This window comes from Penicillium cosmopolitanum (genome assembly GCF_028827165.1).
Source record: "Penicillium cosmopolitanum strain IBT 29677 chromosome Unknown utg000003l:1.0-3747932.0:1.0-3751027.0, whole genome shotgun sequence".
Lineage (NCBI taxonomy): Eukaryota > Fungi > Ascomycota > Eurotiomycetes > Eurotiales > Aspergillaceae > Penicillium > Penicillium cosmopolitanum.
This window is the reverse complement of record NW_026622673.1, coordinates 2,700,171-2,725,568: the sequence shown is the minus strand read 5'-3', so window position 1 is coordinate 2,725,568 and position 25,398 is coordinate 2,700,171. Positions and strand designations below refer to the sequence as shown.

Here is a 25,398-nt window from a genome sequence, read left to right as displayed (position 1 = left end):
AGGTAAACAGTGGGTAGAGATTTGAGGTAGATGTACAGAACTATGTGGTTTTGTCAGAATGAGTTATTGAAAGCGAGTGGGGTAAGTAGAGTTTAAGGTGAAGTGGTTGGAGAATAATTAATATTGGCATAGAAAGGTAATTTGTAAGATAATTATATAGTATTGTTGACTAACTTTATAGCTTCTATATAACGAACTAGAGTTGTTACTCTTGTCGTGGATAGCTTACACCTGCCTATACCTATATCTAGCTTCTGTCCTAGCTTCCTCTCTCTCTTACTCCTGAAGCTATTACTTCCGCTAAACAGCTATCTAGATACTACTTCATCATATGGTATGCTACATCGTACTTTGATCTGTGAGTATCTGGGCATCCTTATATTCTAGTTTACTCAGCCTAGATCTCAAGCCTTGTGTCTTATATTCGAGGCACTGATATGCGCCTATGGCGACCTCGCCTACTAGCTCCCTCTTCTGCCATCTATACTTTCTCTAAATTTGTATGGTTTTTTTTATAAGCTTAGACAGAGTTTCAAGACTGAATATAAATTAAAGTTTGCTCAATAATCAATAATAAGGCAGTTTGGCCGAGTGGTCTAAGGCGATTGACTCGAAATCAATTCTCTTCGGAGGCGTCGTCAAATCCGACAGCTGTCGTTTTTGCTCTTTTTTTCGCTTACTCACGTGACCTTGACCGTGATTGAGAAACTTAGGTCCCTCACTAGTTTTTATTATGCTTGTTTGGTCAGATCAGGATAATTCATAGAAAGAAAGCTAAATGCTTTCTTATTATAATATTTAGATATTAGTTATATAGGAATAATCTAAGTTTATATACAACGCATTATAGAGTGTTAGAGAACCTGCACGGCTAGACACGTTCTGCTGAAAACGGCCCCCCCCTCGATGGGGCTAAAGCGGAAACGGCCCCGTTCCTTTCGTGTTTATCGATCTGGCCACCTCAGAGCTTCCACCTTTTCCATCTTTCCTACTCTCTCTCCCTTTTTATTCTTCCTTCCCCTTTGTCTTCTTTTTTCTTTTAGTTACTATTCTATCTAGTGACTCTTTTCCACCGCTTCTCTTTCTACGTGGCCTCTCCGGCCACTATGGTTTTTTGAAGCCTTTCCTGTCGCTCATTTCGAACCACTCGGTCCCTCTCGACCCGCCCCCCCCCTTACCCTTACCATTCCCATCGATATATCCAAACTAGGCCTGAGCCTAACACAACATGGCAGCCATGGATACTGCTACCAGTACGGGAGCTCAGAATAATGCCGACCTACGTTTCCGGAATGTCGCAGGAGCTGGAAAACCCCAGACCCCTGTTCTAAACGTGCCGGAGATAGACGCGAAGAAGAGCAAGGCTGGCCAGTCGCCATCATTTTTGCATGTCCTGGCCCGCTGGGAACCGATCATTGCCCCGATTATCCTAACTGCTCTTGCGCTCTTCACCCGATTGTACCGCATCGGTCGCTCCAACATTGTCACCTGGGACGAAGCTCAGTAAGACCACATCAATCATTGCCATTGCAATCGAACCGGAACCCTCTTTCTGACTGTTCTCGTTCTTAGTTTCGGAAAATTCGGTTCCCATTATTTAAAGCGCGAGTTCTACTTCGATGTCCACCCACCCTCGGAAAGATGCTAGTTGGCCTTTCAGGCTACCTGGCTGGATATAACGGATCCTTCGAATTCAAATCCGGCGAGAAATACCCCGAAGATGTCAACTTTACTTTTATGCGAGCCTTCAATGCTGCATTCGGCATCGTCTGTGTTCCCTTGGCCTACTATACCGCTCGCGAGCTGAATTTCCGTCGCGCCACTGTTTGGCTGATCGCCCTCATGGTCCTGTTCGAGAACTCATATGCGACCATCTCCCGATTCATCCTCCTGGACTCGATGCTGCTCTGCTTTACCTTTACAACCACGATGTGCTGGGCGAAATTCCATCGCCTGCAACGCTCGAGTTTCTCTCTGGAGTGGTATGCGTGGCTGTGCCTGACGGGCCTGAGTATCGGCTGCGTTTGTAGCGTGAAGTGGGTTGGCTTCTTTTGCACTGCAATCGTTGGTCTATACACGATCGAGGATTTGTGGAACAAATTTGGTGATTTGAAGATTCCCCAAGTGAGTATATTTCGAGTTCCAGTCGAGCCTCGGCTCACCAAGCAAGACCTTCTCTAATCGCTCTATTATTAGACTGTGCTCGCAAAGCATCTTGTTGCTCGGGTGGGAGGCTTAATTGTCATCCCAATCCTTGTCTACATGTTCTCTTTCTACCTCCACTTCCTCGTTCTCTCCAACAGCGGCCCCGGCGATGCTCAAATGAGTTCCCTGTTCCAGGCAAATCTCCGCGGCACCGAAGTTGGCCGAGACAGTCCTCTGGAAATCGCACACGGTTCTCGAGTTACCCTCAAGAACATGGGATACGGTGGCGGTCTTCTGCATTCACACGTCCAGACCTACCCTGAGGGCTCGAACCAGCAACAGGTCACCTGCTATCACCATAAAGATTCCAACAACGACTGGTTTATCTATCCGAACCGCAACGAAGCGGAGTACGATGCCACCGCTGACCTGAAGTTCATTGGCGATGGAGACCTGATCCGCCTCATCCATGGACAGACCGGCCGGAACCTGCACTCCCATGCAATCCCCGCACCTGTTTCGAAGTCTCACCACGAAGTTTCTTGCTATGGAAATACCACCATTGGAGATGACAAGGACCACTGGCAGGTTGAAGTGGTGGATGATGTTGCGTCTAGGGACCGCTCTAAGATCCGCACACTCACTACTGCTTTCCGCCTCCGTCATCCTTCGCTGGGCTGCTATCTACGCGCTGGCAATGTGAACCTGCCTCAGTGGGGCTTCAAGCAAATCGAAACAACTTGCGTCAAGGAGAACAAGCCTGGTGATGTCTACACCCACTGGAACGTAGAGTCACACACCAACGAGCGTTGTAAGTCATGCCTTTGAATTTTCAAGAGATACAAGATGGCTCTGAATGAACTTTTGCTAATTTTTGATTGACAGTACCCCCCGGTGACCCCGGTTCTTACAAGTCACCTTTCCTCAAGGACTTCATTCACCTGAACGTCGCAATGATGACATCGAACAACGCCCTAGTCCCCAACCCAGACAAGCAAGACGATCTAGCCTCAAAATTCTGGCAATGGCCAATTCTGAACGTCGGCCTCCGAATGTGCTCCTGGGACGACAGTGTTGTGAAATACTATCTTCTCGGTAACCCCCTCGTCTACTGGGGAAGTTCCGCCGGTATTGTTGGGTTCGGCTTGCTGTTCATTTGGTATCTTCTGCGATGGCAGAGAGGTTACCACGATCTGAGCCAAGCCGACATCGACCTCATCCACTACTCCGGTTTATACCCTGCCATTGGTTGGGTGCTACACTACCTGCCATTTATCATCATGGCCCGAGTGACCTACGTTCACCACTATTATCCGGCACTCTACTATGCGATTATCTGCTTCGGATTCTGCGTTGATTGGGTTACCCGACGAATCAATGTCAAGATCGCCGCTATCGTGTATACCGTTCTCTATGTCGCCATTGTTGGTCTCTTTGTCCACTTCCGCGCGATTGTTTTCGGAATGGAGGGCTCTAACTCACAGTGGGCCCACCTGCGTTGGCTCCCAGGCTGGAAAATTTCGAACTGAACAAGGCAAGATGAATATTATTAACCCGGAGGAGGTTTCTTGATTTTAGTAAACTTCGGGGTTGGTTTGCATCTGCATCTTAGCATGCAGCATATTGAATGTAATAGGTGTCCAGATTTTGTTCAAGATTAACATTTAACATTTATTCTGGCTTATTCTGAATGTGGTTGTGATGTAGAATGAAGTCAAGTTCTCAAAATTAATTACATTAGCTAATTGTGATAGAAGAATCCTGTTCTGTCGCTCCAGGATCCGATCCAATCTAACACTAGCATAACCTGATGCTTGTTAGGAGTATTTATAGACCTAGGTTGTCCCACCGGCGCACTATATGTAGTTTTTTTTTTTCACATTCGCATCGCTTTCACAGAAACGTAATGCGCGTCTAGCAACAACCTCCACTCCAGCCATTACCTTTACGCATCGCATCATCCATACCCAATGTAACCGTCCGTGGCACGCCTCTATTTTTACCACCAGACGCACCAAAACCCTTAACGCCACTCCGCCGATCATTAAGATCATATTTGCCCACTTCAATATTGCGATAAATCCGCTCAGCAACTTCCAAGAATGCCCGCTCCACACCATCGCCTGACTTGGCACTCGTTTCCACGTAGCGTGTTACGTTATTCAATCTGCACCATTCCTCAGCTTCATGCTGAGTGACCTGTCTCTGATTTGCCGTTGATCCGGAACTTTGCTGCGCAGCCAAATCCATTTTATTACCCACGAGAATAACCACAATACCTTCTTCCGCAATCTGACGCAAATCCTGCAACCACTGCGTACATGATATAAACGTTGAACGCCTGGATATGTCGAAGACGAGCAGTGCGCCCGATGCGCCGCGGAAATAGGACCGCGTGATGGACTTGTATGTTTCCTGGCCGGCAGTGTCCCATAATGAGAGTTTCATGCGCTTCTGAATGGGTGGGGTTTGCGGTTTGCGCGGTGGACTGGGGAGGCCGGTGTTGGAGTTTGTAGTTTCGTCATCGCTTGGAGGGTTGGGGTTGTTTGGGTCGGAGGCGAGTTCATCGATGCCTAATTCTAGTGAGGCGGGTGGGCCGACGGGGACAATTCGCGAGCCGAATTCGACGCCTATTGTGACATCGTGTGATGGGGAGAAGCGGCCCTCGCAAAGGCGGATGGTGAGCTAGGATAGACAGACCCGAGGTTAGCGGTTAGCTTAGCGCCGGGGGAACAGGGAGCAAAGTAGACCTATGCTATGAAAGAAAAATAAATAAATAAAAGACATACGCTAGATTTGCCGGTGCCAGAGTCACCGATGCAGACAAGCTTAGCGATATAGTCCCATGGCTGTGACATGGAGAGTGTCGAGTTCCGAACTGGAGATGGGGGGTGGTGTAGCTGTCGGGTGTAGCGACAGACTAAGGGTCTGCAGTGATCATCCGATCATACGGCAGGTAAGGGAAGATAAGATTGAAAGAGAAAATCCTTAAAAGGGATACAGAAGTGTTGATACAAAAGTGATATTGTAGTGAGAGAGAGAAGAGGAGTCCCCGTTGTCACCAGTATTAGCGTAGATAGAGCTACTGTGATTAGTCATCTATCGGAGCCTGACCTGGGCGGATCAGCCGATTAGACGGAATGACGAGATGACGCTTGGAGGTGTACTTGCTCTTGCATCACCTGAATGAATGACCTTTGAGATCGGTTGATCGGTCTTGACTACACCATTTTGTCTACTGCTGGGGAAGTAGACTCATCTTGATCCCTTCTATCTCCCTTCCTATGCCTAGTGCATCTCAACAGCTCGTATAGCTTTCCCCTCTTATCTCTCTCGCACACTCTCTCCATCTCCATCTCTATCTCCACTCGGATTTCTTACTAGTGGGCCATGTTCTCAGAATGTATGTATATCCCCAACTGTCACTGTATACTGGTCGTTGGCTAACTACCACTATCTTCAGATGCGTCACGCTTTCTTGCCCAGTCACAGTCGAGAGTAGCGTCTCGCCCGGACGATCTCCAAAGAACCGGGCGAGCCTACCCAACTCAACGCCAAAGCCACTCTCGAAATCCTTCTTCTCGCTCCTTTTTGAGGACAGGCGACCCATACCGACCTGGAGCGTCTCAACTTTCGAACTTCCCATTTACCTCCCGCGCTTCTGCCCAACCGGCTCCTTTGTTCTACAGCGCTACTGATGAATTCCGGGAGGAAGACGACGAGACCGAGCGAGAGCGAGAAATCGCCGACTTTTATGCCTTGCAACGATCAAGACGGCATTTTGGCGATAGCAATCTAAAGGATTCCTCGCAAACCGACGAAGATTCGACAAACTCGGTCGAGTTGGATGCGGCCGGCGGCAACCCTTCCTACGATAACCGGCCAGGCAATGGGAAAGGAATCAAGAGCTCATGGCGTGGCGAGAAAGGAATACCCGGTACTCACCATTCTCGAATCGAAAGCGTGCCAGAGAGGATAGAAAATAGTCCAGGGTCTAGCAGTAAAGCCAGAGGAAACCTGGTTGATGTTGGGCTGGAGGATTCATTTCGACATGGCGGAAGTGGTGATCAGTCTCCATCCGAAATTATCGCTGGCGGCGACCCTCCAATCCAGAGGTTCCGAGAGCAGCCATCATTGACCGAGAGCCCGTTTGATTACACTGCGACTACAGCTGTATCGCAATCACCGCCCGCGCACCTAAAGGCTCTCCCATCGGATGGTTCGAGGCCACCGAGCTCGAGCTCGACGGGTTCCTCTCCCGGGCCAAGCTCACCTCTTGCGTCAGAAGCTTCATTACATGACCCCTTTTGGGGTCAGTTATTTCTGATTGCCATGGCCAGTGTGTTTGCCACCGCCTTTCTCGTCTACTTGCACACATCCACTCCACCAGGAGACAAATCCAAATGGGGTGATACTATTTACTTGACCTTACACAAGTCTTTCTTCCTTCTTGGTATCTATACTCTTGTTGCAGTTTTCGTATCCCTCGTTTGGCTAGCCCTTCTTCGATCCTACGTGCGGCTCTTAGTCCACGTAATCATCGTCGCAGTGCCTATCATTCTCTTCTCCTTTTCCTTGTACCCTTTCATCTCGAGCTTCAAAGGCTCATGGCACGGTACAAGCCTCCAAGACAAGATTATGCGCTGGGGCTCTCTAGTCCCATTTCTCATGGCCAGCCTATGGACCTACAACGTCCTCCGAGGTCGCCGATCAATCGGCAAAGCAATCGGCATCCTCGAATTCTCATGTCGAATTTTGGCTGCAAACCCCGAGCTCCTTGCGCTAGGGTTGGTTGTTCTCGTCTGCGTGGTTTCCTGGACATGGATCTGGATGCTCATGTTCACTCGCGTATTCCTCGGCGGCCATCTAGCCGGACCCAAATCCTTCATAATTGACTTGGGCAGCTGGTGGCTGGGTGTTTATTTCGTCATATTCTATCTTTGGTCGATCGGGGTTATTGCAGGTATTCAACGCTCCGTCACAGCAGCAACCGTGAGCCAATGGTACTTCCACCGTCTAGCGAAGCCAGCGCCTTCTTCGAGAGAGATTGTTCAAGCGGCGGTCACGCACGCGACCACAACTTTATTCGGTACCATCTGTTTATCTCGCTTGCTCGGACTATTAGTTCGACTGCCCCTACTTTTGCTACCCAGCCGTCTTTCCTCGCTTCTGGGCCTTTTCGCCTACTCACTCATCCCAACGCCAATAACCTACCTGACCAACCCGCTTTCCCTCACATATGCCGCAATTCACTCTCAGCCCTTAGCCGCGTCTTCGCGCGGACTAGGCCAAATGACAATACTAGCTCCATCAGCCGCAACGACATCTTTGCATCCAAGCTCCTATTCCCCCTCACCCCGCTCTGGCTCTGGCTCTACATCATTACTCTCATATCGACTTTCCAAATTGATTCTGCACGCAACACGTTTCATGATGTCTTTAGCTCTCGGTTTCGGCGGCTGGGTCACAACAGCTCGAAATTTGACGATGTCCAGCTCCAGCACGGCCGGAACGGTACGGGGCAGTTTATACGCTTATGTGGTGGGCTTAATCGCCGGAACAATCGGCTGGAGTATCCTCGGCTCGATCGAAAGTGTCATTGCTGACATTGTCGATGCTTCGGTTATCTGTTGGGCAAGTGAAGTTGGCATATATGGTCGAGAAGCCCGATACTGTCGTGAGGCGGGTTGGCTTTTTAGTGATCATGACCATGGTGTTCGACCTGAGTATGATTACCACGAAGTCTAGTCTGGTCAGGGTCTATCTCATCATTTCATCCCTGTTACTGAGCGATTTTTCATTTCTTCTTGTTCTTTTCTTATCACTTGAGCCATTTCTGTCTTTGTTTCACTGATTCTTTATTTTATTTTTTTGCCCTCGTATCCCCCCTTTGCTTGTTGGTGTATTGGTTGGAGCGAATTAAACTGGGGCGTTTGGTCCTTAGCAGCAGCAGCAGTCGCAGCGCCAGAGTCTTGTGGCGATAGCGTTTGATATCATGATCATGATCCTTTCACTAAACTACGCTAGGCATGGAAGCAATTCAATTTAATTGTTTAGACATCGATATTTCATATTAATCGTGTCATCTTAAATATCTTAATAAGTACACCCGATGAATTGAAATGAAAGTCCAGCGCTTGTGGTATCATAGAGACAAAAAAAACACGAGCAAAACTCAACTAGAAAAATCTGGAACGCCGTATTACCAATTGCCCCGGCCTCCCTCGGTGAAGTGAAGGCAAATCGGCAAGAGAGTAGAGTAGAAAATCGGGGAGAGAAAACGCCATTGGTGTGAAGTAGGGTGAGTTGGATGTGGTGAGGATGTCAAAGCCAAAACCAAAACATTGGGTTGGGTTGGTTGACCTTATTCCAGAATTCAAAGAACGAGTCGTTCGTTCCAATCAATACCCTCCTGCTCGCACCACTCATGAAGAATCGACCAACTAAACCGCACAATCTCAATGGGCTGAGTAGTTCCCCCAAGAGGAAGGAAATAATCACCGGCATATTCACCAGCTCGTAGAGGTATCCTGCCTCGTTCAGCAAAGTTATGAGAGCGCCGTGACCACGTATTGGGAAACTCTTGGCTAAGAATATCTTCAGAGAGACCTCTGGATCCTTCCAGCCATAACCTTTGGGATTCCCGATAACACTCTGGAAGACGATTTCTCAGTTCGGAGATTTTTTCCCATGCTTTCTTGTAGTCGTCTGACGAAGCTGGGGTAGGGTGATGACTACCATCGCCGCCGCCAGCGCCAGGTGTAGGGGCCGGGGTATGTTCTCCTGGCAATGGGCTGACGGCAAGGCGTTCAAGATCCAATGCATGTATAGCGTCGTAAGAGACAGCCCCGAGAAGTAGGGAGAGCCCATGTAATACCGGATATGGACCGCTCTTTTTCCGAACGACTCGCCAGTAAGCGAGAATAGACACCCACGAAGAGGAATCGCCGACTTGTCGCGCGAGCGACTTGCACTGGTTATCAGAGACGAATGCGAGAATGAAGGACAAGATTGCTTCGATGGCGGTCACGACGGACAATTTCTCATCTGCGATTGAAGGCCCAGTCATAGCTGTGTAGCGCTCGGAGGCATGCTTCAATTCTCGACCGATGCTGCTGAATTTTTGGAACTCGTCTCGCCAGGCTCGACGGTCGCTGTCGCGAGATCGACTTTCTGGCTGAGAAGGTGACCCCTTTGCTCCCAGATCGGTGGAGTATCGTTTGTTTGTCGGATTGATTGGTGTTTTGCCATCGCCATCGCCAGGTTCACCATGGCGGGACACCATGTTCTTGAGGTCCTTGACTGGTGTCAGTGTGTTTGGTTTGGTTCTGTCGTGAGCAGGTGGATGGAATGCTGGCGTGGTAGGTTTATCGATGGACGTCCTGGATTCTCGATCTCGGGCTCGACCACCCACAGTGCCAGAGCCGAGGGTCTCGTCGGCTTCATGCCTAGCTTTACTCTTGATCTTTTTGGATGCGACACTATTGCGTGATTGGCTGACGTCCCCTTCTCTCCTCCTCTCGACGTGAGAGTGAGAGACATCATCAGGATCCGTGTCCGCACCAGGTGTAGAATTCGTCGGATATGCTTTCTTTTTCCCGGCGAACTTCAGAAGAGCCTCGACCCTCTTTCGGTTTGACTTTCCATACTTGAGAGAAACGATGCGCCTTGGTGGATTTGGCACAAGCGAGTCTTTGTCTTTGGATGATGTACCCGCACGACCGCTTCCGCCTTGCTGACTCGAATTGCTGCCGCTGTTCACGGATGTCGATGTCGGGGTCCTGGTTTGGTGAAGCTCATCATTGCGTTTCGTCCTAATCGCGGCATTTTCGCGTTTCGGGGAAGTATGGTGGACAGGAGAGTGCCCGCCGATCTTAGCCAGCTCCTTCTCAATGTCTGGCGGCAAGGTTGGAGACAGTAACCGGGGGAGTCTTGGACCAGCGGTAGGTGGCAGTGTAGGTGATAAAAGTGCAGGAAGTCGTGGAGAGCGCGACGACTTCGCTGGTTGGCTTTCAATGCGCTGGTCCTTCTCGGGGGAGAGTCGCGGCTTTTTGGGAGAGTGCATTATGTCCGAGCCTTTTGGTGGTTGTGAGTGTGAGTGTGAGTTGAGATCTGCGTATGACGCCGAAGGCCGTTTCTTGGAAGAATGTGAATCTTTGGTGGGTGATAGTGATCGTTGTTGCGATTGTGATTTGGTAGGAATTGATCGTGTTTCAAGCTTGTCGTTCGAGATCGTGAGGTCCGGAGTTGGAGTTGTCGCACGCGCTTTAGCTCCTCCTTCGCGTTTGTTCGCGTGTGCTGAGCGCTCTCGAATGTGATTTTCCGGCGGTGGAGGTGTAGGTGTAGCGACGGAGGTGCTAGTGACTTTCTGAGTATTATAATCTTTCAGGCTGATTTTCTTCTTGGAGACTGCGTCTCTGGGGTTCTCGGTAGCGGTTGTGCTTGTGGTTCTAGGTCGATCGGCCATCATGCGTCCAGACTCGTCCGACCAATCGCCAACAGCCAAGAGCAAAGAATCCCCGCTGTCGTGTGTCAAGAAGGTCATATACTGAAGCTGTTGTTCGTCCGAGGAGAACGGCCGGTCATGTCCAACGGCCCAATTGTTCGCGGAACGGGAGCTCAGACGAAATGGGGCGTTCGTCGGTAGAGTGAGAAGATAAGGGTGAAGAGGAAATACGTCCTCTGATAGGCGTTTTAATCGATTATCGAGAGCTTCGAGGTCGGATGCATATGGCTGATTGGTATGGGATATCGTTGGGTCCGCAGAGGGGGGTAGGTCGTTCACCGACATCGCAATCTGCGGAGTTTGCGATTTGCTTAGATTTCACCATCGATTAGGATTGGGTTGTGCTTGCAAAGGAGGACGCGATGAGCTGGAATTGCCAGAGGGGGAGGGTGGCCACGCGAGTCGGCGAGTCGCATGCGCTTGGGATGGAATCGAATGCGGGTCAAAACATCGAGAAGCGGGTAAATAGCATGCGGGCCTCGGAGGGGGGGCAGATCACCTCAGGGCATCTTAGAGCGCGTAGTCTCTGGAAAGAGTCTCGCGGTAGGGGAGGGGAGAATAAATAAATGAGGTGTGTTTGGGGGGTGGAGGGGGGGAGGAATAGTCCAGGTGAATGAAGGTCGAAAGTCGAGATGGAAAGAAGATGGGGATTCCGTCTGGGGGTTCCCTTTTCGGGGTTGCCCGCCTCGCCGCTTTTGGGTCAACTTTAGTATACTTCGGCTATCACGCAAGCAACAAAGGACTTCAAGGACACGGGAGTCAAATTAAGTGGTAAGAATTTCTAGCCAAATGAATACTACTTAATGTATATATATATAAATATATACTTATGTTCATAAGGAGAAAAGTCGGGGCTAAATTTAATCATTGAGCGTAAAGACACGCTGGATGCTATGATGATAGATCACATGGATCATGATATCCCATACCTAAGGCAGATGAAGCAATATTTGAAACTTGGCCTTATTGAAGTTACGACCGGTCATCATCCGCAAATTTCTCCCGCCAGAACGCACGATAGTGTTTCTGCTGACCCAGTTCAGAAATTTCCTTGATTTCCTCAGGGGTCAGCTTAAATGTCAAGGCGCGTAAATAGCCCACCAGCCGAGACTCCTTGCTGCTAGTAGTGATTGACACGTATCCCTGATCCAGCGTCCAACGCAGTAAGATCTCAGACTCATGGACGGCATACTTCTTAGCCAGGCCCGATAGAAGCGGATCTAACGGGCCACCAGACGCACGAGTGATGGGTACAAGACCCGAGTAGCTGACCGTCTTGATTCCCTTGCTCTCCTGCCAGGGCACCAGGTCCCCATGCTGAAGATACGGATGATACTCAATCTGATTGACAACGGGAACCACGTTGGCGGTTTTCAAAATCGCCTCGAGGTGGCTTTGCAGGAAGTTGGATACGCCGATAGAACGGGCTTTTCCTGACGCTTTGACTTGCTCCATAGCAGCCCATGCCGCCTGAAGCTCGGCGTCATTCTTCGCGGTAAAGGGTGCATGGATCAGGTAGAGGTCCACATGGTCGAGCTGGAGCTTCTTGAGACTCTCCTCAATTGCTGCGGGGATGTCGTTGATGCGAGAATGGCTCACTTTGGTGGTGATGAATAATTGGTCTCGAGGTACGCCGCACTCTTGGATAGATTGGCCTAATTCTTCTTCAGTCCCATAGACCTCGGCTCCGTCGAGATGATTGAATCCGAGCTTTACGGCGCTTTTTGCAGAGTCGACTAGCTCGCGATTGACGGTGGTATCGCCGCCTCTCTTGAACCATGCGGTGCCAGATCCATATCCGAGCTATAGGGCAGTTAGAGAGGTCTGGTAGGAGGAGAGGGGTAAAGGGGGTAAGTGAGGGGAAAATGTTTGTGTTGTGTTGGAGTATAGCTAAGCTACTTACGATAGGGATCGAACTACCGTCATTCAGCTTCAATGTTGGAATATCTGGGTGGTTGGTCATGGTTGCGATAGAATGTCTCTTCCAGTCCACCGTGTAGATGTAGATGGTAAAAGAGAGATAGAGAGAAAGAGGGAGGGAATATTTTCAAAAAGTCGTCAATTTGCCCGTAAATTCCGCAAGTTCCCCAGTTTTCCTAGTCGATCCCCGCGCGGCCCAGACTCTGCAATTATTAATGGGAACATGGGAACATGATGTCACTTCTCCCGTTCCCCGTACCTTTTTTTCTTTCTTTTCCTTAAGACCGACATATATCATACATATATCTCCAGTCTCCAGGACACAACACAATCCTATATGCTCTCGCTTCGTGCATTTCGCGTTTCCCCGCCCCATCGATATATGTCCCAAGCTCTTCGTCTTCCCGTTTTGCCGTCGACCAGGAACCGGTTAAACCAAATGGTCTCGCATCTCTCAACCGGCAGCGCCGGCGGCGTCTCCTTGTCCGACCTGCCAAAATCAAATGTCTTCACATCCAAGCTACCGGCTGATCCGGCCTTCGAAACGCCAGAGGCCTCGCATAAAGCGCCCCGGGAAACCCTAGGTCCTCGGATGGTCAGGGGCGCTTTGTTTACCTACGTTCGTCCGGAACCCGCCGAGGCGCCGGAGCTGCTCGGCGTGAGTTCCACAGCCATGAAAGATCTGGGATTGAAGGCTGGAGAGGAGAAGACTGCCGAGTTGCAGGCGTTAGTTGCAGGCAATTCGATTTTATGGAATGAGGAGAGTGGTGGCATTTATCCCTGGGCACAGTGCTACGGTGGTGAGTTCCTACTTCGGCGATTTGTCTCTGTACGTTGATTACATATAACTGACACGAATGAATGAATTTAGGGTGGCAATTGTAAGTACAGTACTTATGGAAGCGAATTTTGTCATTGGAATGAATTTGAGACTGACCCTTTTCAGTGGTTCGTGGGCAGGACAATTGGGAGATGGAGTACGTTGCATCAAGATTCCACAATCTTGCGGGGTTTTTTTTGGTACAAGAATACTGGCTAACATGTCGTGAACAGCGTGCAATCAGTCTTTTCGAAAGCACCAACCCCGACACAAACACTCGCTACGAGTTACAGCTGAAAGGCGCAGGTAGGACCCCTTACTCGCGATTCGCAGATGGCAAGGCTGTCCTTCGATCAAGTATCCGAGAATACGTGGTTTCTGAAGGTAATTATTTCCAAACCAACCTTATCTCAAAAGGATTTCTCGAACTCGAAACATTGACAAATCTTCAGCCCTCAATGCCCTCGGCGTACCAACAACTAGAGCCTTATCTCTAACCCTACTCCCCAAATCAAAAGTCCTTCGAGAGCGTCTCGAACCCGGCGCAATCGTAGCCCGCTTCGCTGAAAGCTGGCTTCGAATCGGAACATTCGACCTCCTCCGCGTCCGAGGAGAGCGCGAACTAATCCGCCAACTATCCACCTACATAGCAGAAGAAGTCTTCGGAGGCTGGGAAAAGCTCCCCGCAGCCGTAAACATCAAAGAAGGCCAAACATCCACAGAAATCGACAATCCTCCCCGAGGAATACCGCAAGACACGATCCAAACACACCAAGACGTTGACGAAAACAGATTCACTCGATTATACCGCGAAATAGTCCGGCGAAACGCAAAGACCGTTGCTGCATGGCAAGCATACGGATTCATGAACGGTGTCCTAAACACCGATAACACTTCTATCTACGGTCTCTCGCTTGATTACGGCCCCTTCGCGTTTATGGATAATTTCGACCCTTCATACACACCCAACCACGACGACCACATGCTCCGCTATTCCTACAAGAACCAGCCCAGCATAATCTGGTGGAACTTAGTTCGACTAGGCGAGTCTCTTGGCGAGCTCCTCGGCGCCGGAAACAGAGTTGACGAAGAAGGATTCGTGAAGGACGGCGTCAACGAAGAAATGGAAGCTGAAGTTATCAAGCGTGCGGAAACCATCATCGAGCGAACGGGCGAGGAATTCAAGGCTGTCTTCTTGAACGAGTATAAACGGTTAATGGGCTCACGACTCGGACTTAAGACGGGCAAGGAGTCGGATTTCCAAGAACTATTTTCCGAAATGCTTGATACGCTTGAAGCGCTGGAGTTGGATTTCAATCACTTCTTTCGACGACTCTCGGGATTGTCGGTTTCGCAATTAGAGACTGAGGAGCAGAGGAAGGAAGCTGCGTCCGTTTTCTACCACGTTGATGGATTTGGCGGGATTGGTGAAACGGATGATTCGGCTCGAACTCGTATTGCTAAGTGGCTTGACAGCTGGCGGACACGAGTATTGGAAGATTGGGGCGCTGAGAATGACGCTGAAAGACAGGCAGCTATGAAGGCTGTCAATCCCAATGTAAGTGATCCGTGGCTGATTCGCGCCTGACTGTTAAACAGACTAACCTTTTGGCTTACTTTAGTTCGTGCCGCGTGGTTGGATCTTAGACGAGATTATCGAACGCGTGGAACGCAAAGGAGACCGTGAGATTCTGGACCGGGTGATGCAGATGAGCCTCAATCCATTCCAGGACTCATGGGGACTTAACACTGCGGAGGAGGAGCGATTCTGCGGAGACGTCCCAAAGTACAAGAGAGCCATGATGTGCAGCTGCAGCTCGTGAGACGGGGGAACTGGCTCAGAATATCATACTACTGTATTCGTTCACTTTTACCTTTTAGACTACATGAGATGCGAGGCTTGGCTTGGCTTTGTTGGAGAAGTCGATATGCATTTTCCCCATGCACCTAAATATCCCCTGTAAAGACGCCCAGAACAGAAAAAAGAATCCCATACCCCATCCCATTCATCACTTGCAAGCCAAATCGCCAGTTGCACTCCACTCCACTTTTCACTTTCGACGCGCGAGAAAGAGCCCGCTAGACGTAGACGTAGACATAGGCACGGAAAAGTTTGAAACCCAGATCACAGATCAGATCAGACCAGATCAAGCATAAATGCAGTAGTAGCAGCCAGCCACGTTGGAGAAAAACATGCGAAGAAGAAAAAGTCCATGGTTCGTGATTCAATCCGTTGAGTGATAATACAAAGTTAAAAAGAATCCAGGGAAAATAGACATATCAGATCATTCGTATCGCATGCAAAGAATCCAGAACATAAGAAAAAAAGAAATTATTGAGGTGATCCCACACTACCAAGAGTGGGATGAAAAGGGAGGAAAAAACACCGCATCAATTCACCGCATCAATTTTTTTTTAGTTGTTGGGGCAGGCAGCCTGGACGTGGCCGGGCTGCTTGCACTTGTAGCAGACGCGCTCGCCGCGAGCCTCGGTGGTGCAGTCACGGGAAACGTGGCCAACCTCGCCGCCTAGAGAGTAGGATTGAAGTTAGTATGAGCGAAACCAAAACGTTATAAAGACATCGAAGGAAAGGAATACGAACAGTTGTAGCACTTCTGTCCCTGGGTGCAGTCACGGGCCATGTGGCCGAATCCACCGCAAGAGTAGCAGGTCTGGGGGCGCTGGCCGTAGCCACCACCGTAGCCGCCGCCGCCGCCGTAACCACCGCCTTGGGAGCAGTTACGAGCAATGTGTCCGACCTGACCGCACTTGTAGCACTCCTGGCCACCAGGGGCACCACCGTAGCCGCCGGGGGCACCGCCCTGGCCGCCCTGGGGGCACTCACGGGAAAGGTGACCGGTCATGCCGCAGCGGTAGCAGGCACGCTCCTTGGGGGGCTGGGGGCAGTCACGGTCTGAAGAACGGGAATGTTAGATGCGTTTGCACCGGGATAGGTTGGTGGTTGGATGGGTTCCGCGGAATCACTTACTGACGTGGCCCTCGCCACCGCAGTTGTAGCTATACCAGAAATGTTAATTTTCGAACTGTCATCGATATGGCTGGGGCTGGCGGGAGTGGGAAACCAGCAACCAGAATTCACTTACCAGGTGGGGGTTCCCTTCTTGGGGCAGTCCTTGGCCTAGAGATGGTAACCAGTGAGCTTTGGGTTCGGGCAATGACCGAATGAATTCATTTCCTGTCGTCAAAACAGCTAGCTTTTTTTTCAAGCTGCTGTTCGAGACGAGGAAATTGGGCATGTCTTTACCTGGTGGGATGCGTCACCGCCTACCGAGAGCGAAAAAAAAAAGTCAGTCAAAAAACATCCAGATGCGATCGGGGGATGCTCCCAGGAATTGAAGCAAGGAGAATATGGCACGGGGAAAGCAAGGAAAGCTCAAGTGGCTGTCATAGCGTTCAGTGAAGATTTCACGCGAGAGAATGGTCATCTCGTGAGTGATCACACTGTGGGCCATAGGCGAGCCAACTTCCCAAGCTAGCCGTAGGATATTCCGGGGGACGAAGAAACGCACAGTTGTAGCATGATCGGTTGGCACGGGGATCCATTTTGAGTTGAGGTATATGGTTGGTGATAGGTAGGTGGGAGGGATGTAAGTGGTGTTGGTTGGAGGGGTTGAGAAGAGGAAAGGAAGAAGGAAGGAAATTTGTAGTGCGGGGGGGGCCTGAGGAGAAAACTTCCCGCTCTCAATTAAAATCAAGAGTTGCTCGTTTCACTCGGCCCAGCCCGCTAAAGTCAAGCAGGTCTTTCATTGAAACATGAAAATGATTGCACTCAAACAGTTGTTTTCTTCTTTCTTTCTTTTCTTTTTTGCGGTAGTTTGCCCAATTGTTCACATTTGGTAAATCCACCAGTCTTGATTGGGTGCCGCCCTGCATCTAACAGAACCTCCCCCTCATCATGCTACTATCTTCTCGGTTGACACTCCTTTCCATCCACCTTCATTCTTGACCCAAGTGATTAATTCCAATCAGGCCGGATACCATGAAATATGATTCCACGGTCATCCGGACATCGATTGGGCATCTTTTCATGATCGAAGGCAAGACGCTCATGTGCATGAAGTCATGACTATTCAAGTCACCCGATGGGTTTCTCAGCAGGCGCCACTGTCATCGCGAATGCCTTTCCATCTATCTTGGTGTCATTATACTCAAGATGATAGTTGCCGGTATGAATTCATCTGTCAGGAGGAGCTGGTAGTTGGCCCAAATGCCAACCAAGCCACCTCAAGATATGTAGACATGTTCGGCAAACTCCGGATGTGGGTATGGGTTCAAGATAGAAGGCCCAGGGAACACCACCCGGGACTTTAAACAGCAGACAAAGCTCCATGTTCTGGGGGCAGTGTAGCTTTTATATCCAGGGGGGACACGAACACCGCAAGGGTCCCCATTTCGTGGAGAAGGCAAATGAGTACCTTGTGCTACCCGGCGATCTTGGACCTGCGTTGGTGTCCCCCTCATCAATGAGCCAAGTTGGTCACTGTATGATGTGATGCAAGTGGGGGGTTGGGAGTTGGGGTGGGGGGATGAAATAATGGTAGAGAAGCTCAACAAGAAATTCATAGGCCATGGCATGGGCACGTTCACTCCATCACGCACCAAGTCAAGACTTTCAAAAATTCCTACATCTGCGGTACATCTACGTGAAATCGTAGCATTCCAGTAGCTGCGTACCGACCGTCTTCTCTCGGAGGAGAAAGACTCGTTCTTCGTCAAATCCAACACATTCATGCAGGCTGGGAGTGAGAGATTCTCGCGCCCTGTCAGAATCGGAATCTAGCTTTAACCCACCGATTTCTTGCCGACCATTCTTCGGTGTATAGTCAACATCAACACGCAGATCCAGGTCTTCCTCTTTGTGTTCATGTTCTGGGTTGACCTGTATGCTGCTTTCCTCATTGAACGGCCGACTCGTGCCTAAGGATGAAATAGCCATCTCAAGCTCCCAGATGCGGATTTCATCCCCTCGAGCACCGACAGAAATCGCTTTTCCGCGATTTGTTACCTGGACGGTGGATACGGAAGATGTATGACCCCATAGACGCTGGCCTCCTCGCACAAACAGTTCACTGGAGTTGGAAACTACCAGATACATGGTCAAAGTATTATCCGCATGCGAGGTCAGTAGGTAAGGATGAGAGTAGGACATTGATGTTGGCGGTTGCTTATGCAAGATAGACGGCATGGCTGGGATTTCAGCATTTGGATGTCCCACTGGCCTAGGATCAGATGTAGCAGAGTGGCGTCGCCTGGCAGATGGTGCCAGGATTTGTGGTGGCCTGATGCCATATTGTGAATCAACAGTGCTTGTAAGCCGAGACTCAAGCTGTTGGCCATCTTTGCTGAAATGAAGTTCCTGGATTCCCAGGGACCATCCACATCCAATATGGAAGAAGCTATACACGATGGTAGCCACGATCTCGAATGTCGACTTTCGAAGACAGAGAGTCATCGGCGCAATCATATTGTCTGCTTTCAGAGATGCAATTTCCTGCGAAGGCAATACTTCTCCAGGATTCGCTGAATCTTGCTGCTCAGAATCGAGGTAGTGCAAAGACAATATCTTATCATGGGATACCATTAAGACATATGGCGATGATAAAGCCATAGCAGTAATAGCTCCTCGACTAGATCCCGTATGGCATGACCGTAGCTCCAATTGAGATGTTTCGGGATTCATGATATAACGTTTATAATGTCCATCCTCGAATCCCACAACCACTTCTTGGACTTCTTGCAAGTCACACACAGCCAAAGCAGTTGGACAAATCTTGGAAGACCCGTCCTGCTCCGAAAACGGGGCCGTTGCCAGACAAATTGCAGGATCCTTCGCCGCCCAAATCCGGAGACCATGTGCAGAGTCCGCCGTGAAGACAAACCCCGCACATAGCTTTGCTAGGTTGGGCGGATCTGGCCTGGGGGGAAACTCGACTTCGCTTAGTCGACAAACCCCCCCGTGACCAGTTATGCCGGAGACGATACTGGCCTTTCCAATTCGTCGCCTTCCCATTTGCATTACCAGCCAGATGACCATGACCAAGCCATGTTGATACTTTGGGCGAATATTCCGTCTTATTTGGAAGGGTCGAACTACTCAACCGTCTAGCACTTGCCAAGCGGCGAGCTCGAGGGCGCACCCATTGGGTATAATATTGTCTTTTCCAGATCTCCGAATCTCCGCTCAGAGCATTGAATCGACGGGATAATCTAAGATGAGACATAATGGTAAATATTTCATGAAAATGAAATTCGCAGTAAGAACGGAAATCGATTTACCTTTGGCACACACCAAGTGATGAAATTGGAAGAAATGACAAGATATGAAGCAAAAGCTCATTGCTCAACGAGGACAGGCGGTCAACGGGGCCACCAGTTGCAGAGTCCCGGCGTCTTTTTGAAAAAGGCGCTTCGGACTGGTCCTCCTCGCCTCTGCGACGCTTTGACATGATCAGATTAACAAGGATCTTTGCATGGTTTCTTCACGAGATTGCGGGGAGAATGAGAATGGGAATGGATACACAGAGAAACTCCCATTTCGCTATGGGAAACTCGGGGCTACGTCAACCCTGGGAAGTGCCCCCCCTTATCGGTCTTTGATAAGAAATCACGTGTATTACGTGACTGCCCGCTGCCCGCCGCCCGCTGCCCGTAGCCGTGGCACGCGTCAGTGGGGAACATCCTAGGATGAACATTGTTGATCACGATCAAACGAACACCTCATGGAGGTTCTGAGGGAGCTCCATGCCTCCATTACCGAGGCATGTGAGGCGTCATTCAGTATTGCCTATCGAAATCTGGAGTCCCAAAATGCCAATCTCCAAAAAAGAACAGAAGAAGCAGAAAGGAATGCCGCAACTGCCAGTGCGGCTCAGCAAGCTACAGAAAATCGAAACCAAGAGCTCCAATCACACGTAGCCGCTCTTCAGGAGCAGCTCCGCCACTTTGAAAGCAGGCCTGAAGATCTGGAACTCCCAAATCAACTCAGTCATTTGGAAGATGAGTTTGCTCCGGAGCATGTATTGGCAACAATCAACCATGACAATGTCGACCAGTTGAAGAAAACTCTCATGAAGAAATACTCGGCACTCTATGCCAATCTTCAAACACTTTCTCAAGGCTGGGGCAGTCTCAAGGCAAAAGTTCTCCAGCATAAGAAGAAACTGCGTCATTGGGACAAGCAACTGGAACGAAATGAGTTTACTCTTATACTCAATGGTTCACCCGTCACATTTCGAAGAACTCAGATTTCGAAGGAGGGAACAACGAACACGCATATTCCTGCAGGTACCGCAAATTCGGTATCTAATGAAAGTCTCATGAATCGCGCAACCTCCATTTCATCGACCTCTACTACAACAAACCCCCCAAACAACCAAACCCGGGGTCCCTTAACCGATACACGTGTTCATGTCAAGACGGAAGAGCAGAGCCAGCCCATAGATTTGGGAGAGCACCCAGAAGAAGTGCAGAGCCAACCTGGCGTCGATTCAATACCATCAGAAGCAAACTCGGACACTCTTCCTCTGTTACCCGACATGAAGAATCTGAAACGGAAACGGGTAGTATCTTCTACCAACTCTTCTAAACCCAGGGAGACAATTCCCTCGCGGTCTGGAGTCGTCAAGAACGAACCCATTTCTTCGAGTCCGCCACGGAATTCCATCCATTCCATTGGCCAGCATTTTCCAAGCACTCAGGATCTGGACGCAATTGGCCATACTGTTCAAACGCCCACCAAGCGAAGGTCTCGAAGAAAGGCCTCTGGCCAGGGACACCAAGGGCATGAGGACGAATATAGTCCTGTCAACCCGCTCCTAAAAATGCCGGATGATAGATCGTTTCAAACGCCGTCGATTCTTAACCCCGTTGATGGAAATTCCAGAATAGGTGGGCAATCGAACAGAGAGTCCGGGAGCAAAAAGCAGAAGGTTAGGAGCCAACGTGCCACAGTGGTAAAGACCGAGGTCTGTGACTCTGAGGAGGACTGTGATGATCAAGCTCAAGACAGCGAACAAGCCTCGAAAAGCACCTCAGCAGCTCAACCAAATGCAAATTCACATGAAATATCCGAACCATCTCACGCCGACTTGCCCCAAGTTTCACACGGTGCGGCGGCTACTTCAAGTGCAAATCGAAATATAGCGGAGTCTTCTAAACGCCAGCCACCAACACCGATGGCAACCGACGAGACGGAATCCCAATCTCAACCATACCCCCAAGTCAGACCCGAAGACGAACCATACCGATCCCTACCTCTCCACCGCCTGAACTTATCCCATTTCAAGATAAATCCAGATGGCAACCAGGGAATGGACTACGCATATAGCACCGTAGTCCGAAAGAAAGATGATCGCAAATGCCTTTCCGGCTGCACGCGTCCCGGCTGCTGTGGAGATCGCTTTCGCGCGATGGCTCGTCTTGGAGGCCTCCCTACAAACAACCAAGAGCAGGAAAATCAACGAATACTGGAAGAATACCTAGGTGAAGAACGACATCGTCTCGAGGGACTTAGCTCAGAAGATCGCGAGCGTCTATTAATCGAGGCCAAGGCTCGAGCCATCGCCAATCAGTACGGAAAACACCGGCATACTCACCAGCGAGCTCGAACACCGCCGGGTTTCTGGCGAACTGAGATGCCCGATACGCAAGAACTAGAAGCGGACTGGGCAGCTGCGGGGAATCTGGAGCGAGATAAGATTGAGGAACGATACCGTGAGGCGATGCGTCCGGGGGGTCTTTGGACTTGGGCGGATGAGTGAAACGAAACCTATTTGTTAAATCTGTACTATACCCATTTTATTGTTGCATATGAATGCCCGTTCCCGGAGGCTTGATGAGATCAATTTATACCCCGCGTAATGTAGTATTAGAGCAACGCATCCTATCGTGGATTGATAGATTACTGAGGCTCAGCGAAGCTATTCCAACAAATTCTCGTATCAGATTCTCAAGATTTCATTCATTTTTGACTCAAGTTTAGCATAAAATGTAAAATGCCGTGGAGTACTCCGAAGCCCGCAAGCATCAACCTCGGCCCGCAAGTCTTGGCGCCCCGTGACTTCCCCGGCCATTCTCCTTGTCGACTCCGCGACTACGCAATGCATCATCCTGGATCATGGAGACCGTTCGGAATATCTCAAATCCCATATCGCCAGCGATGCTAGGACCATCAAAGTGGCTCGCCCTCTATGAAGACTTCGTTACCAAGAACTCCAGCTCCGTTGGACAGGTCGAGTCCGCCTTGCGGTCGCTGACCTACATCATCCCTGGTGAGTGCGATCGACTACGGAATACTATCGCCTGGGCGCATGGGAACCCTACTAACGTATCAATTTCGTTCATCAGGACGCTATCGTGAATCCGAAGTCGCCTCAGAATGTGGTCAGTCTACACTCTACACTTCTCTGTGACCTTTGTTTCTTTGAAACGTTTCTAACCAGATCATATAGTCCATTCCGGTGTCCAGCTCCTGTCCCTTTACCATGACTCCCTCGTAGCGAAAGTCATCTCACGGCTCCCATCAACCGTTCCGCGACCGACGCCAACCCCTCATTCGCGATATACCAAGTACTGGACTTCTCGCTCCTCCTTGTACCGTCAGGTGGCCCTCGCGCTCCAGATGCTCCAATATACAGAGCTCCTTTGGGAAATGGCAGCGCGCCGACGCGGGCAGAAGACTAGATGGCGCGTCGTTGTCTTTATCGAATTTGCCAAAGCAGTCTGCCGCATTCTGCTCCTCCGTTTGACAAATTCTAGACCCTTAGTCAACCCCCCGCTTCCCGAGCGCGAAGTTGACCCCAGAACAATGGAGCAGCCGGAAGAGGAGCAGAGCGACTGGAATGGAATGGAGACCCCCACCAGCGAAAAGTCATCCGACTTGAACTGGACGATGCCTCGAACTGGTCTTTCGCTCCCATCACTTCCGGACGTCAATGACGTTTCAAACTATCTCATTTCCAAAGTTCTCACTGCCGATGACATCAAGCCCCCGAAAACGCTTCTGCATCGAGTTACCGGCCAAGGGCAGCTGGCGGAGGTTCTCTATATTCTGCGACCAGTAGTCTATGCCCTGGCGATGCAGAAATGGAGCAAAGATAAGCGAAGCTGGCGGCCCTGGCTGATCGGTTTTGGAATGGAGTATGGCTGTCGACAACTCGCTAAGCGGGATTTCCGCGAACGTGTTGCGGGAGGTCTTCGAGGCCTGACTGGACTTGAGCGTGAGGAGCTGAGAAAGCGCGGATGGTCCATGGGTTGGTGGTTGATGCGGGGTGCCTTTTACGAGAACATTACCAAGTATGGATCTTTCCTTGCCCCATCTCCCCATAACTTGAAATACACACTAACAATGCATTAGGTCATGGCTGCACAGTCTTACTGGCAAGATGAAGGGCAAGCCACTGTTGGACCTGGTAGGCAGCGTGGTGGAGGACTATGAATACCTGTGGGATAACTACTACTTTTCAACTGCGACGCTGTGATGGGATTCTCTTCGCACTCTCGACCTTCTTCCATGATACCCAGTTTTACCCCCTCAATTCAGGGGGCTCACTTTAATTTTCTCTGTGATTTATGACACTTGCATCAGACATGGCTTTCCTATGTTTCTTCTTCTTGATTCTGCGTATGCTTGATTGGAAAGGGTATCTTCATTGTTTTATTAGCTTCATTATTAATGCTAGACAAAGTTCATATCGTTATAAGATCTCGGCTTGTTTCTGGCCAAACCATTCTTGCATGCCACTTTGTCCTGCGGTACTTTTATTCGGACCTGACGTGAGGAGAAAGTCGCTCAGCATCCCATTCCCATCCTCATCATCATCGACCGGCCAGTCCACCCGTGCTCCACCCTTCAATTCTAGCATTTCTTTCGCAGTACCCCAGCTGAAGCGGCACTCGTTGCCCCAACCGAAAACAGGGTCCATGTTGCGTCTCAGCCAGCCAGTGCATTTGGAATCCGACGGATAACCACTACCCCATCCCTCGGGTGTTGTATCCAACGACTGCTCCGCAAGCACAGCCTCATACAAAACTTCCAGCGCAACATCACGCGTCACCTTGGCCGCAACACTAGCAGCACTCACACAAGGGTATAAAGAATCCGCCTTCTTCGCAACAGTGATCTTCAATGAAGGGAAAATCCGCTCCAGCTTCTGTTGGTATGTAGCCGGATTACCAATAGTATCGATATAAACCTCCTTAACATCGACGCCACGCTCTTCAACAACACCACGAATAATCTCAATCGTAGCATCCATAGCTTGCGCATTAAGATTGTACACCGCTGTACCCGGTTTCATCATTCCGGAACCAATATCGCGCGCCGAAAGAAGTTTGATCGCGTAGCCGCAGGACTCGAATAAATTCTCACCCGGTGTGTTGAGTAGACGCATGAGATTGGCCCGGACGCCGGGGGTGAGGACTTTGCTGTCGTCGAAGCTGTGCTCTTCGGCTAAGAGGGAATGGTGGAGATCGAGTGGGAGGTAGAATGCGCCGTAGACCATTGGTCCTAGGACTGGGCCGCGACCGGCTTCGTCAACGCCCAGTACACATGGTGTAGATTCAGTTGTGGGGTTTATGGGATTGGATTTGTCGTGGGGTGTGATGGCGGCTGGAATTGGTGTATAGTAGGCGTATGACTCTCCTGAGAGAACATGCTCTTTTTCCACACTTGGTGGAATGAAGTTGAGATCTTGGGGATCATCGACCTTTGATTTGTTTGTCACCATGGTGGGTGTGAAGGAGGATGAGAATGAGGAAAATAGCCTTGAAGTTTCCAGTTGAGGAGAAGGTGTGGTATGCCGCGGAGGAGACAGACGCGTCGGCTGTGGTTGGCGCGTGGGCGCGTTTCCCTTGCAGGTTTCCCCCCCCCCAAATTCCGTCGCATCACTCCTCTCCCCTCCACATCCACATCCACACCTACGCTTTGGCTGCTGCAGGTTCAAACTAATTTCCCCATCTGCCTGTCGCTGTCGCTATCCCCGCCAAG

The 25,398-nt window shown here is 50.1% G+C and overlaps 11 protein-coding genes across 11 annotated transcripts; 5 read left to right on the top strand and 6 right to left on the bottom strand.

Annotated features, from left to right (window-relative positions):
* Nucleotides 1-1,228: 1,228 nt before the first annotated feature.
* pmt2 (uncharacterized protein) lies at nt 1,229-3,674 on the top strand (the record flags this gene model as incomplete). The annotated part of the gene is made up of 6 exons (XM_056625716.1): nt 1,229-1,503; nt 1,573-1,621; nt 1,642-1,982; nt 2,031-2,124; nt 2,197-2,956; nt 3,031-3,674. The coding sequence occupies 6 exons, from the start codon at nt 1,229-1,231 to the stop codon at nt 3,672-3,674; spliced, it is 2,163 nt and encodes a 720-aa protein (XP_056494298.1).
* Nucleotides 3,675-4,059: 385 nt separating this feature from the next.
* On the bottom strand, nt 4,060-5,003 carry N7509_001078 (Rab family GTPase; the record flags this gene model as incomplete). The annotated part of the gene is made up of 2 exons (XM_056625715.1): nt 4,060-4,830; nt 4,935-5,003. 2 exons carry the CDS (start codon nt 5,001-5,003, stop codon nt 4,060-4,062), a joined length of 840 nt encoding a protein of 279 aa, XP_056494297.1.
* A 532-nt stretch (nt 5,004-5,535) lies between these two features.
* N7509_001077 (uncharacterized protein) lies at nt 5,536-7,893 on the top strand (the record flags this gene model as incomplete). The annotated part of the gene is made up of 2 exons (XM_056625714.1): nt 5,536-5,548; nt 5,609-7,893. 2 exons carry the CDS (start codon nt 5,536-5,538, stop codon nt 7,891-7,893), a joined length of 2,298 nt encoding a protein of 765 aa, XP_056494296.1.
* Nucleotides 7,894-8,521: 628 nt separating this feature from the next.
* Nucleotides 8,522-10,936, bottom strand: N7509_001076 (uncharacterized protein; the record flags this gene model as incomplete). The annotated part of the gene is made up of 1 exon (XM_056625713.1): nt 8,522-10,936. The coding sequence occupies one exon, from the start codon at nt 10,934-10,936 to the stop codon at nt 8,522-8,524; it is 2,415 nt and encodes an 804-aa protein (XP_056494295.1).
* A 687-nt stretch (nt 10,937-11,623) lies between these two features.
* Nucleotides 11,624-12,614, bottom strand: N7509_001075 (aldo/keto reductase; the record flags this gene model as incomplete). The annotated part of the gene is made up of 2 exons (XM_056625712.1): nt 11,624-12,454; nt 12,555-12,614. 2 exons carry the CDS (start codon nt 12,612-12,614, stop codon nt 11,624-11,626), a joined length of 891 nt encoding a protein of 296 aa, XP_056494294.1.
* Nucleotides 12,615-13,010: 396 nt separating this feature from the next.
* N7509_001074 (uncharacterized protein) lies at nt 13,011-15,214 on the top strand (the record flags this gene model as incomplete). Its single annotated transcript, XM_056625711.1, has 6 exons — nt 13,011-13,371; nt 13,443-13,452; nt 13,518-13,548; nt 13,625-13,775; nt 13,844-14,949; nt 15,014-15,214. The coding sequence occupies 6 exons, from the start codon at nt 13,011-13,013 to the stop codon at nt 15,212-15,214; spliced, it is 1,860 nt and encodes a 619-aa protein (XP_056494293.1).
* A 592-nt stretch (nt 15,215-15,806) lies between these two features.
* On the bottom strand, nt 15,807-16,955 carry N7509_001073 (uncharacterized protein; the record flags this gene model as incomplete). The annotated part of the gene is made up of 6 exons (XM_056625710.1): nt 15,807-15,919; nt 15,994-16,305; nt 16,381-16,409; nt 16,496-16,530; nt 16,657-16,676; nt 16,922-16,955. The coding sequence occupies 6 exons, from the start codon at nt 16,953-16,955 to the stop codon at nt 15,807-15,809; spliced, it is 543 nt and encodes a 180-aa protein (XP_056494292.1).
* Nucleotides 16,956-18,051: 1,096 nt separating this feature from the next.
* Nucleotides 18,052-19,422, bottom strand: N7509_001072 (WD domain protein; the record flags this gene model as incomplete). Its single annotated transcript, XM_056625709.1, has 1 exon — nt 18,052-19,422. The coding sequence occupies one exon, from the start codon at nt 19,420-19,422 to the stop codon at nt 18,052-18,054; it is 1,371 nt and encodes a 456-aa protein (XP_056494291.1).
* A 709-nt stretch (nt 19,423-20,131) lies between these two features.
* N7509_001071 (SAE2 C-terminal domain-containing protein) lies at nt 20,132-22,171 on the top strand (the record flags this gene model as incomplete). Its single annotated transcript, XM_056625708.1, has 1 exon — nt 20,132-22,171. The coding sequence occupies one exon, from the start codon at nt 20,132-20,134 to the stop codon at nt 22,169-22,171; it is 2,040 nt and encodes a 679-aa protein (XP_056494290.1).
* A 356-nt stretch (nt 22,172-22,527) lies between these two features.
* N7509_001070 (peroxisomal membrane protein PEX16) lies at nt 22,528-23,890 on the top strand (the record flags this gene model as incomplete). The annotated part of the gene is made up of 4 exons (XM_056625707.1): nt 22,528-22,681; nt 22,758-22,793; nt 22,862-23,705; nt 23,767-23,890. The coding sequence occupies 4 exons, from the start codon at nt 22,528-22,530 to the stop codon at nt 23,888-23,890; spliced, it is 1,158 nt and encodes a 385-aa protein (XP_056494289.1).
* Nucleotides 23,891-24,106: 216 nt separating this feature from the next.
* N7509_001069 (ribonuclease H2 catalytic subunit RNH201) lies at nt 24,107-25,138 on the bottom strand (the record flags this gene model as incomplete). The annotated part of the gene is made up of 1 exon (XM_056625706.1): nt 24,107-25,138. One exon carries the CDS (start codon nt 25,136-25,138, stop codon nt 24,107-24,109), a length of 1,032 nt encoding a protein of 343 aa, XP_056494288.1.
* Between the last annotated feature and the right edge of the window lie 260 nt (nt 25,139-25,398).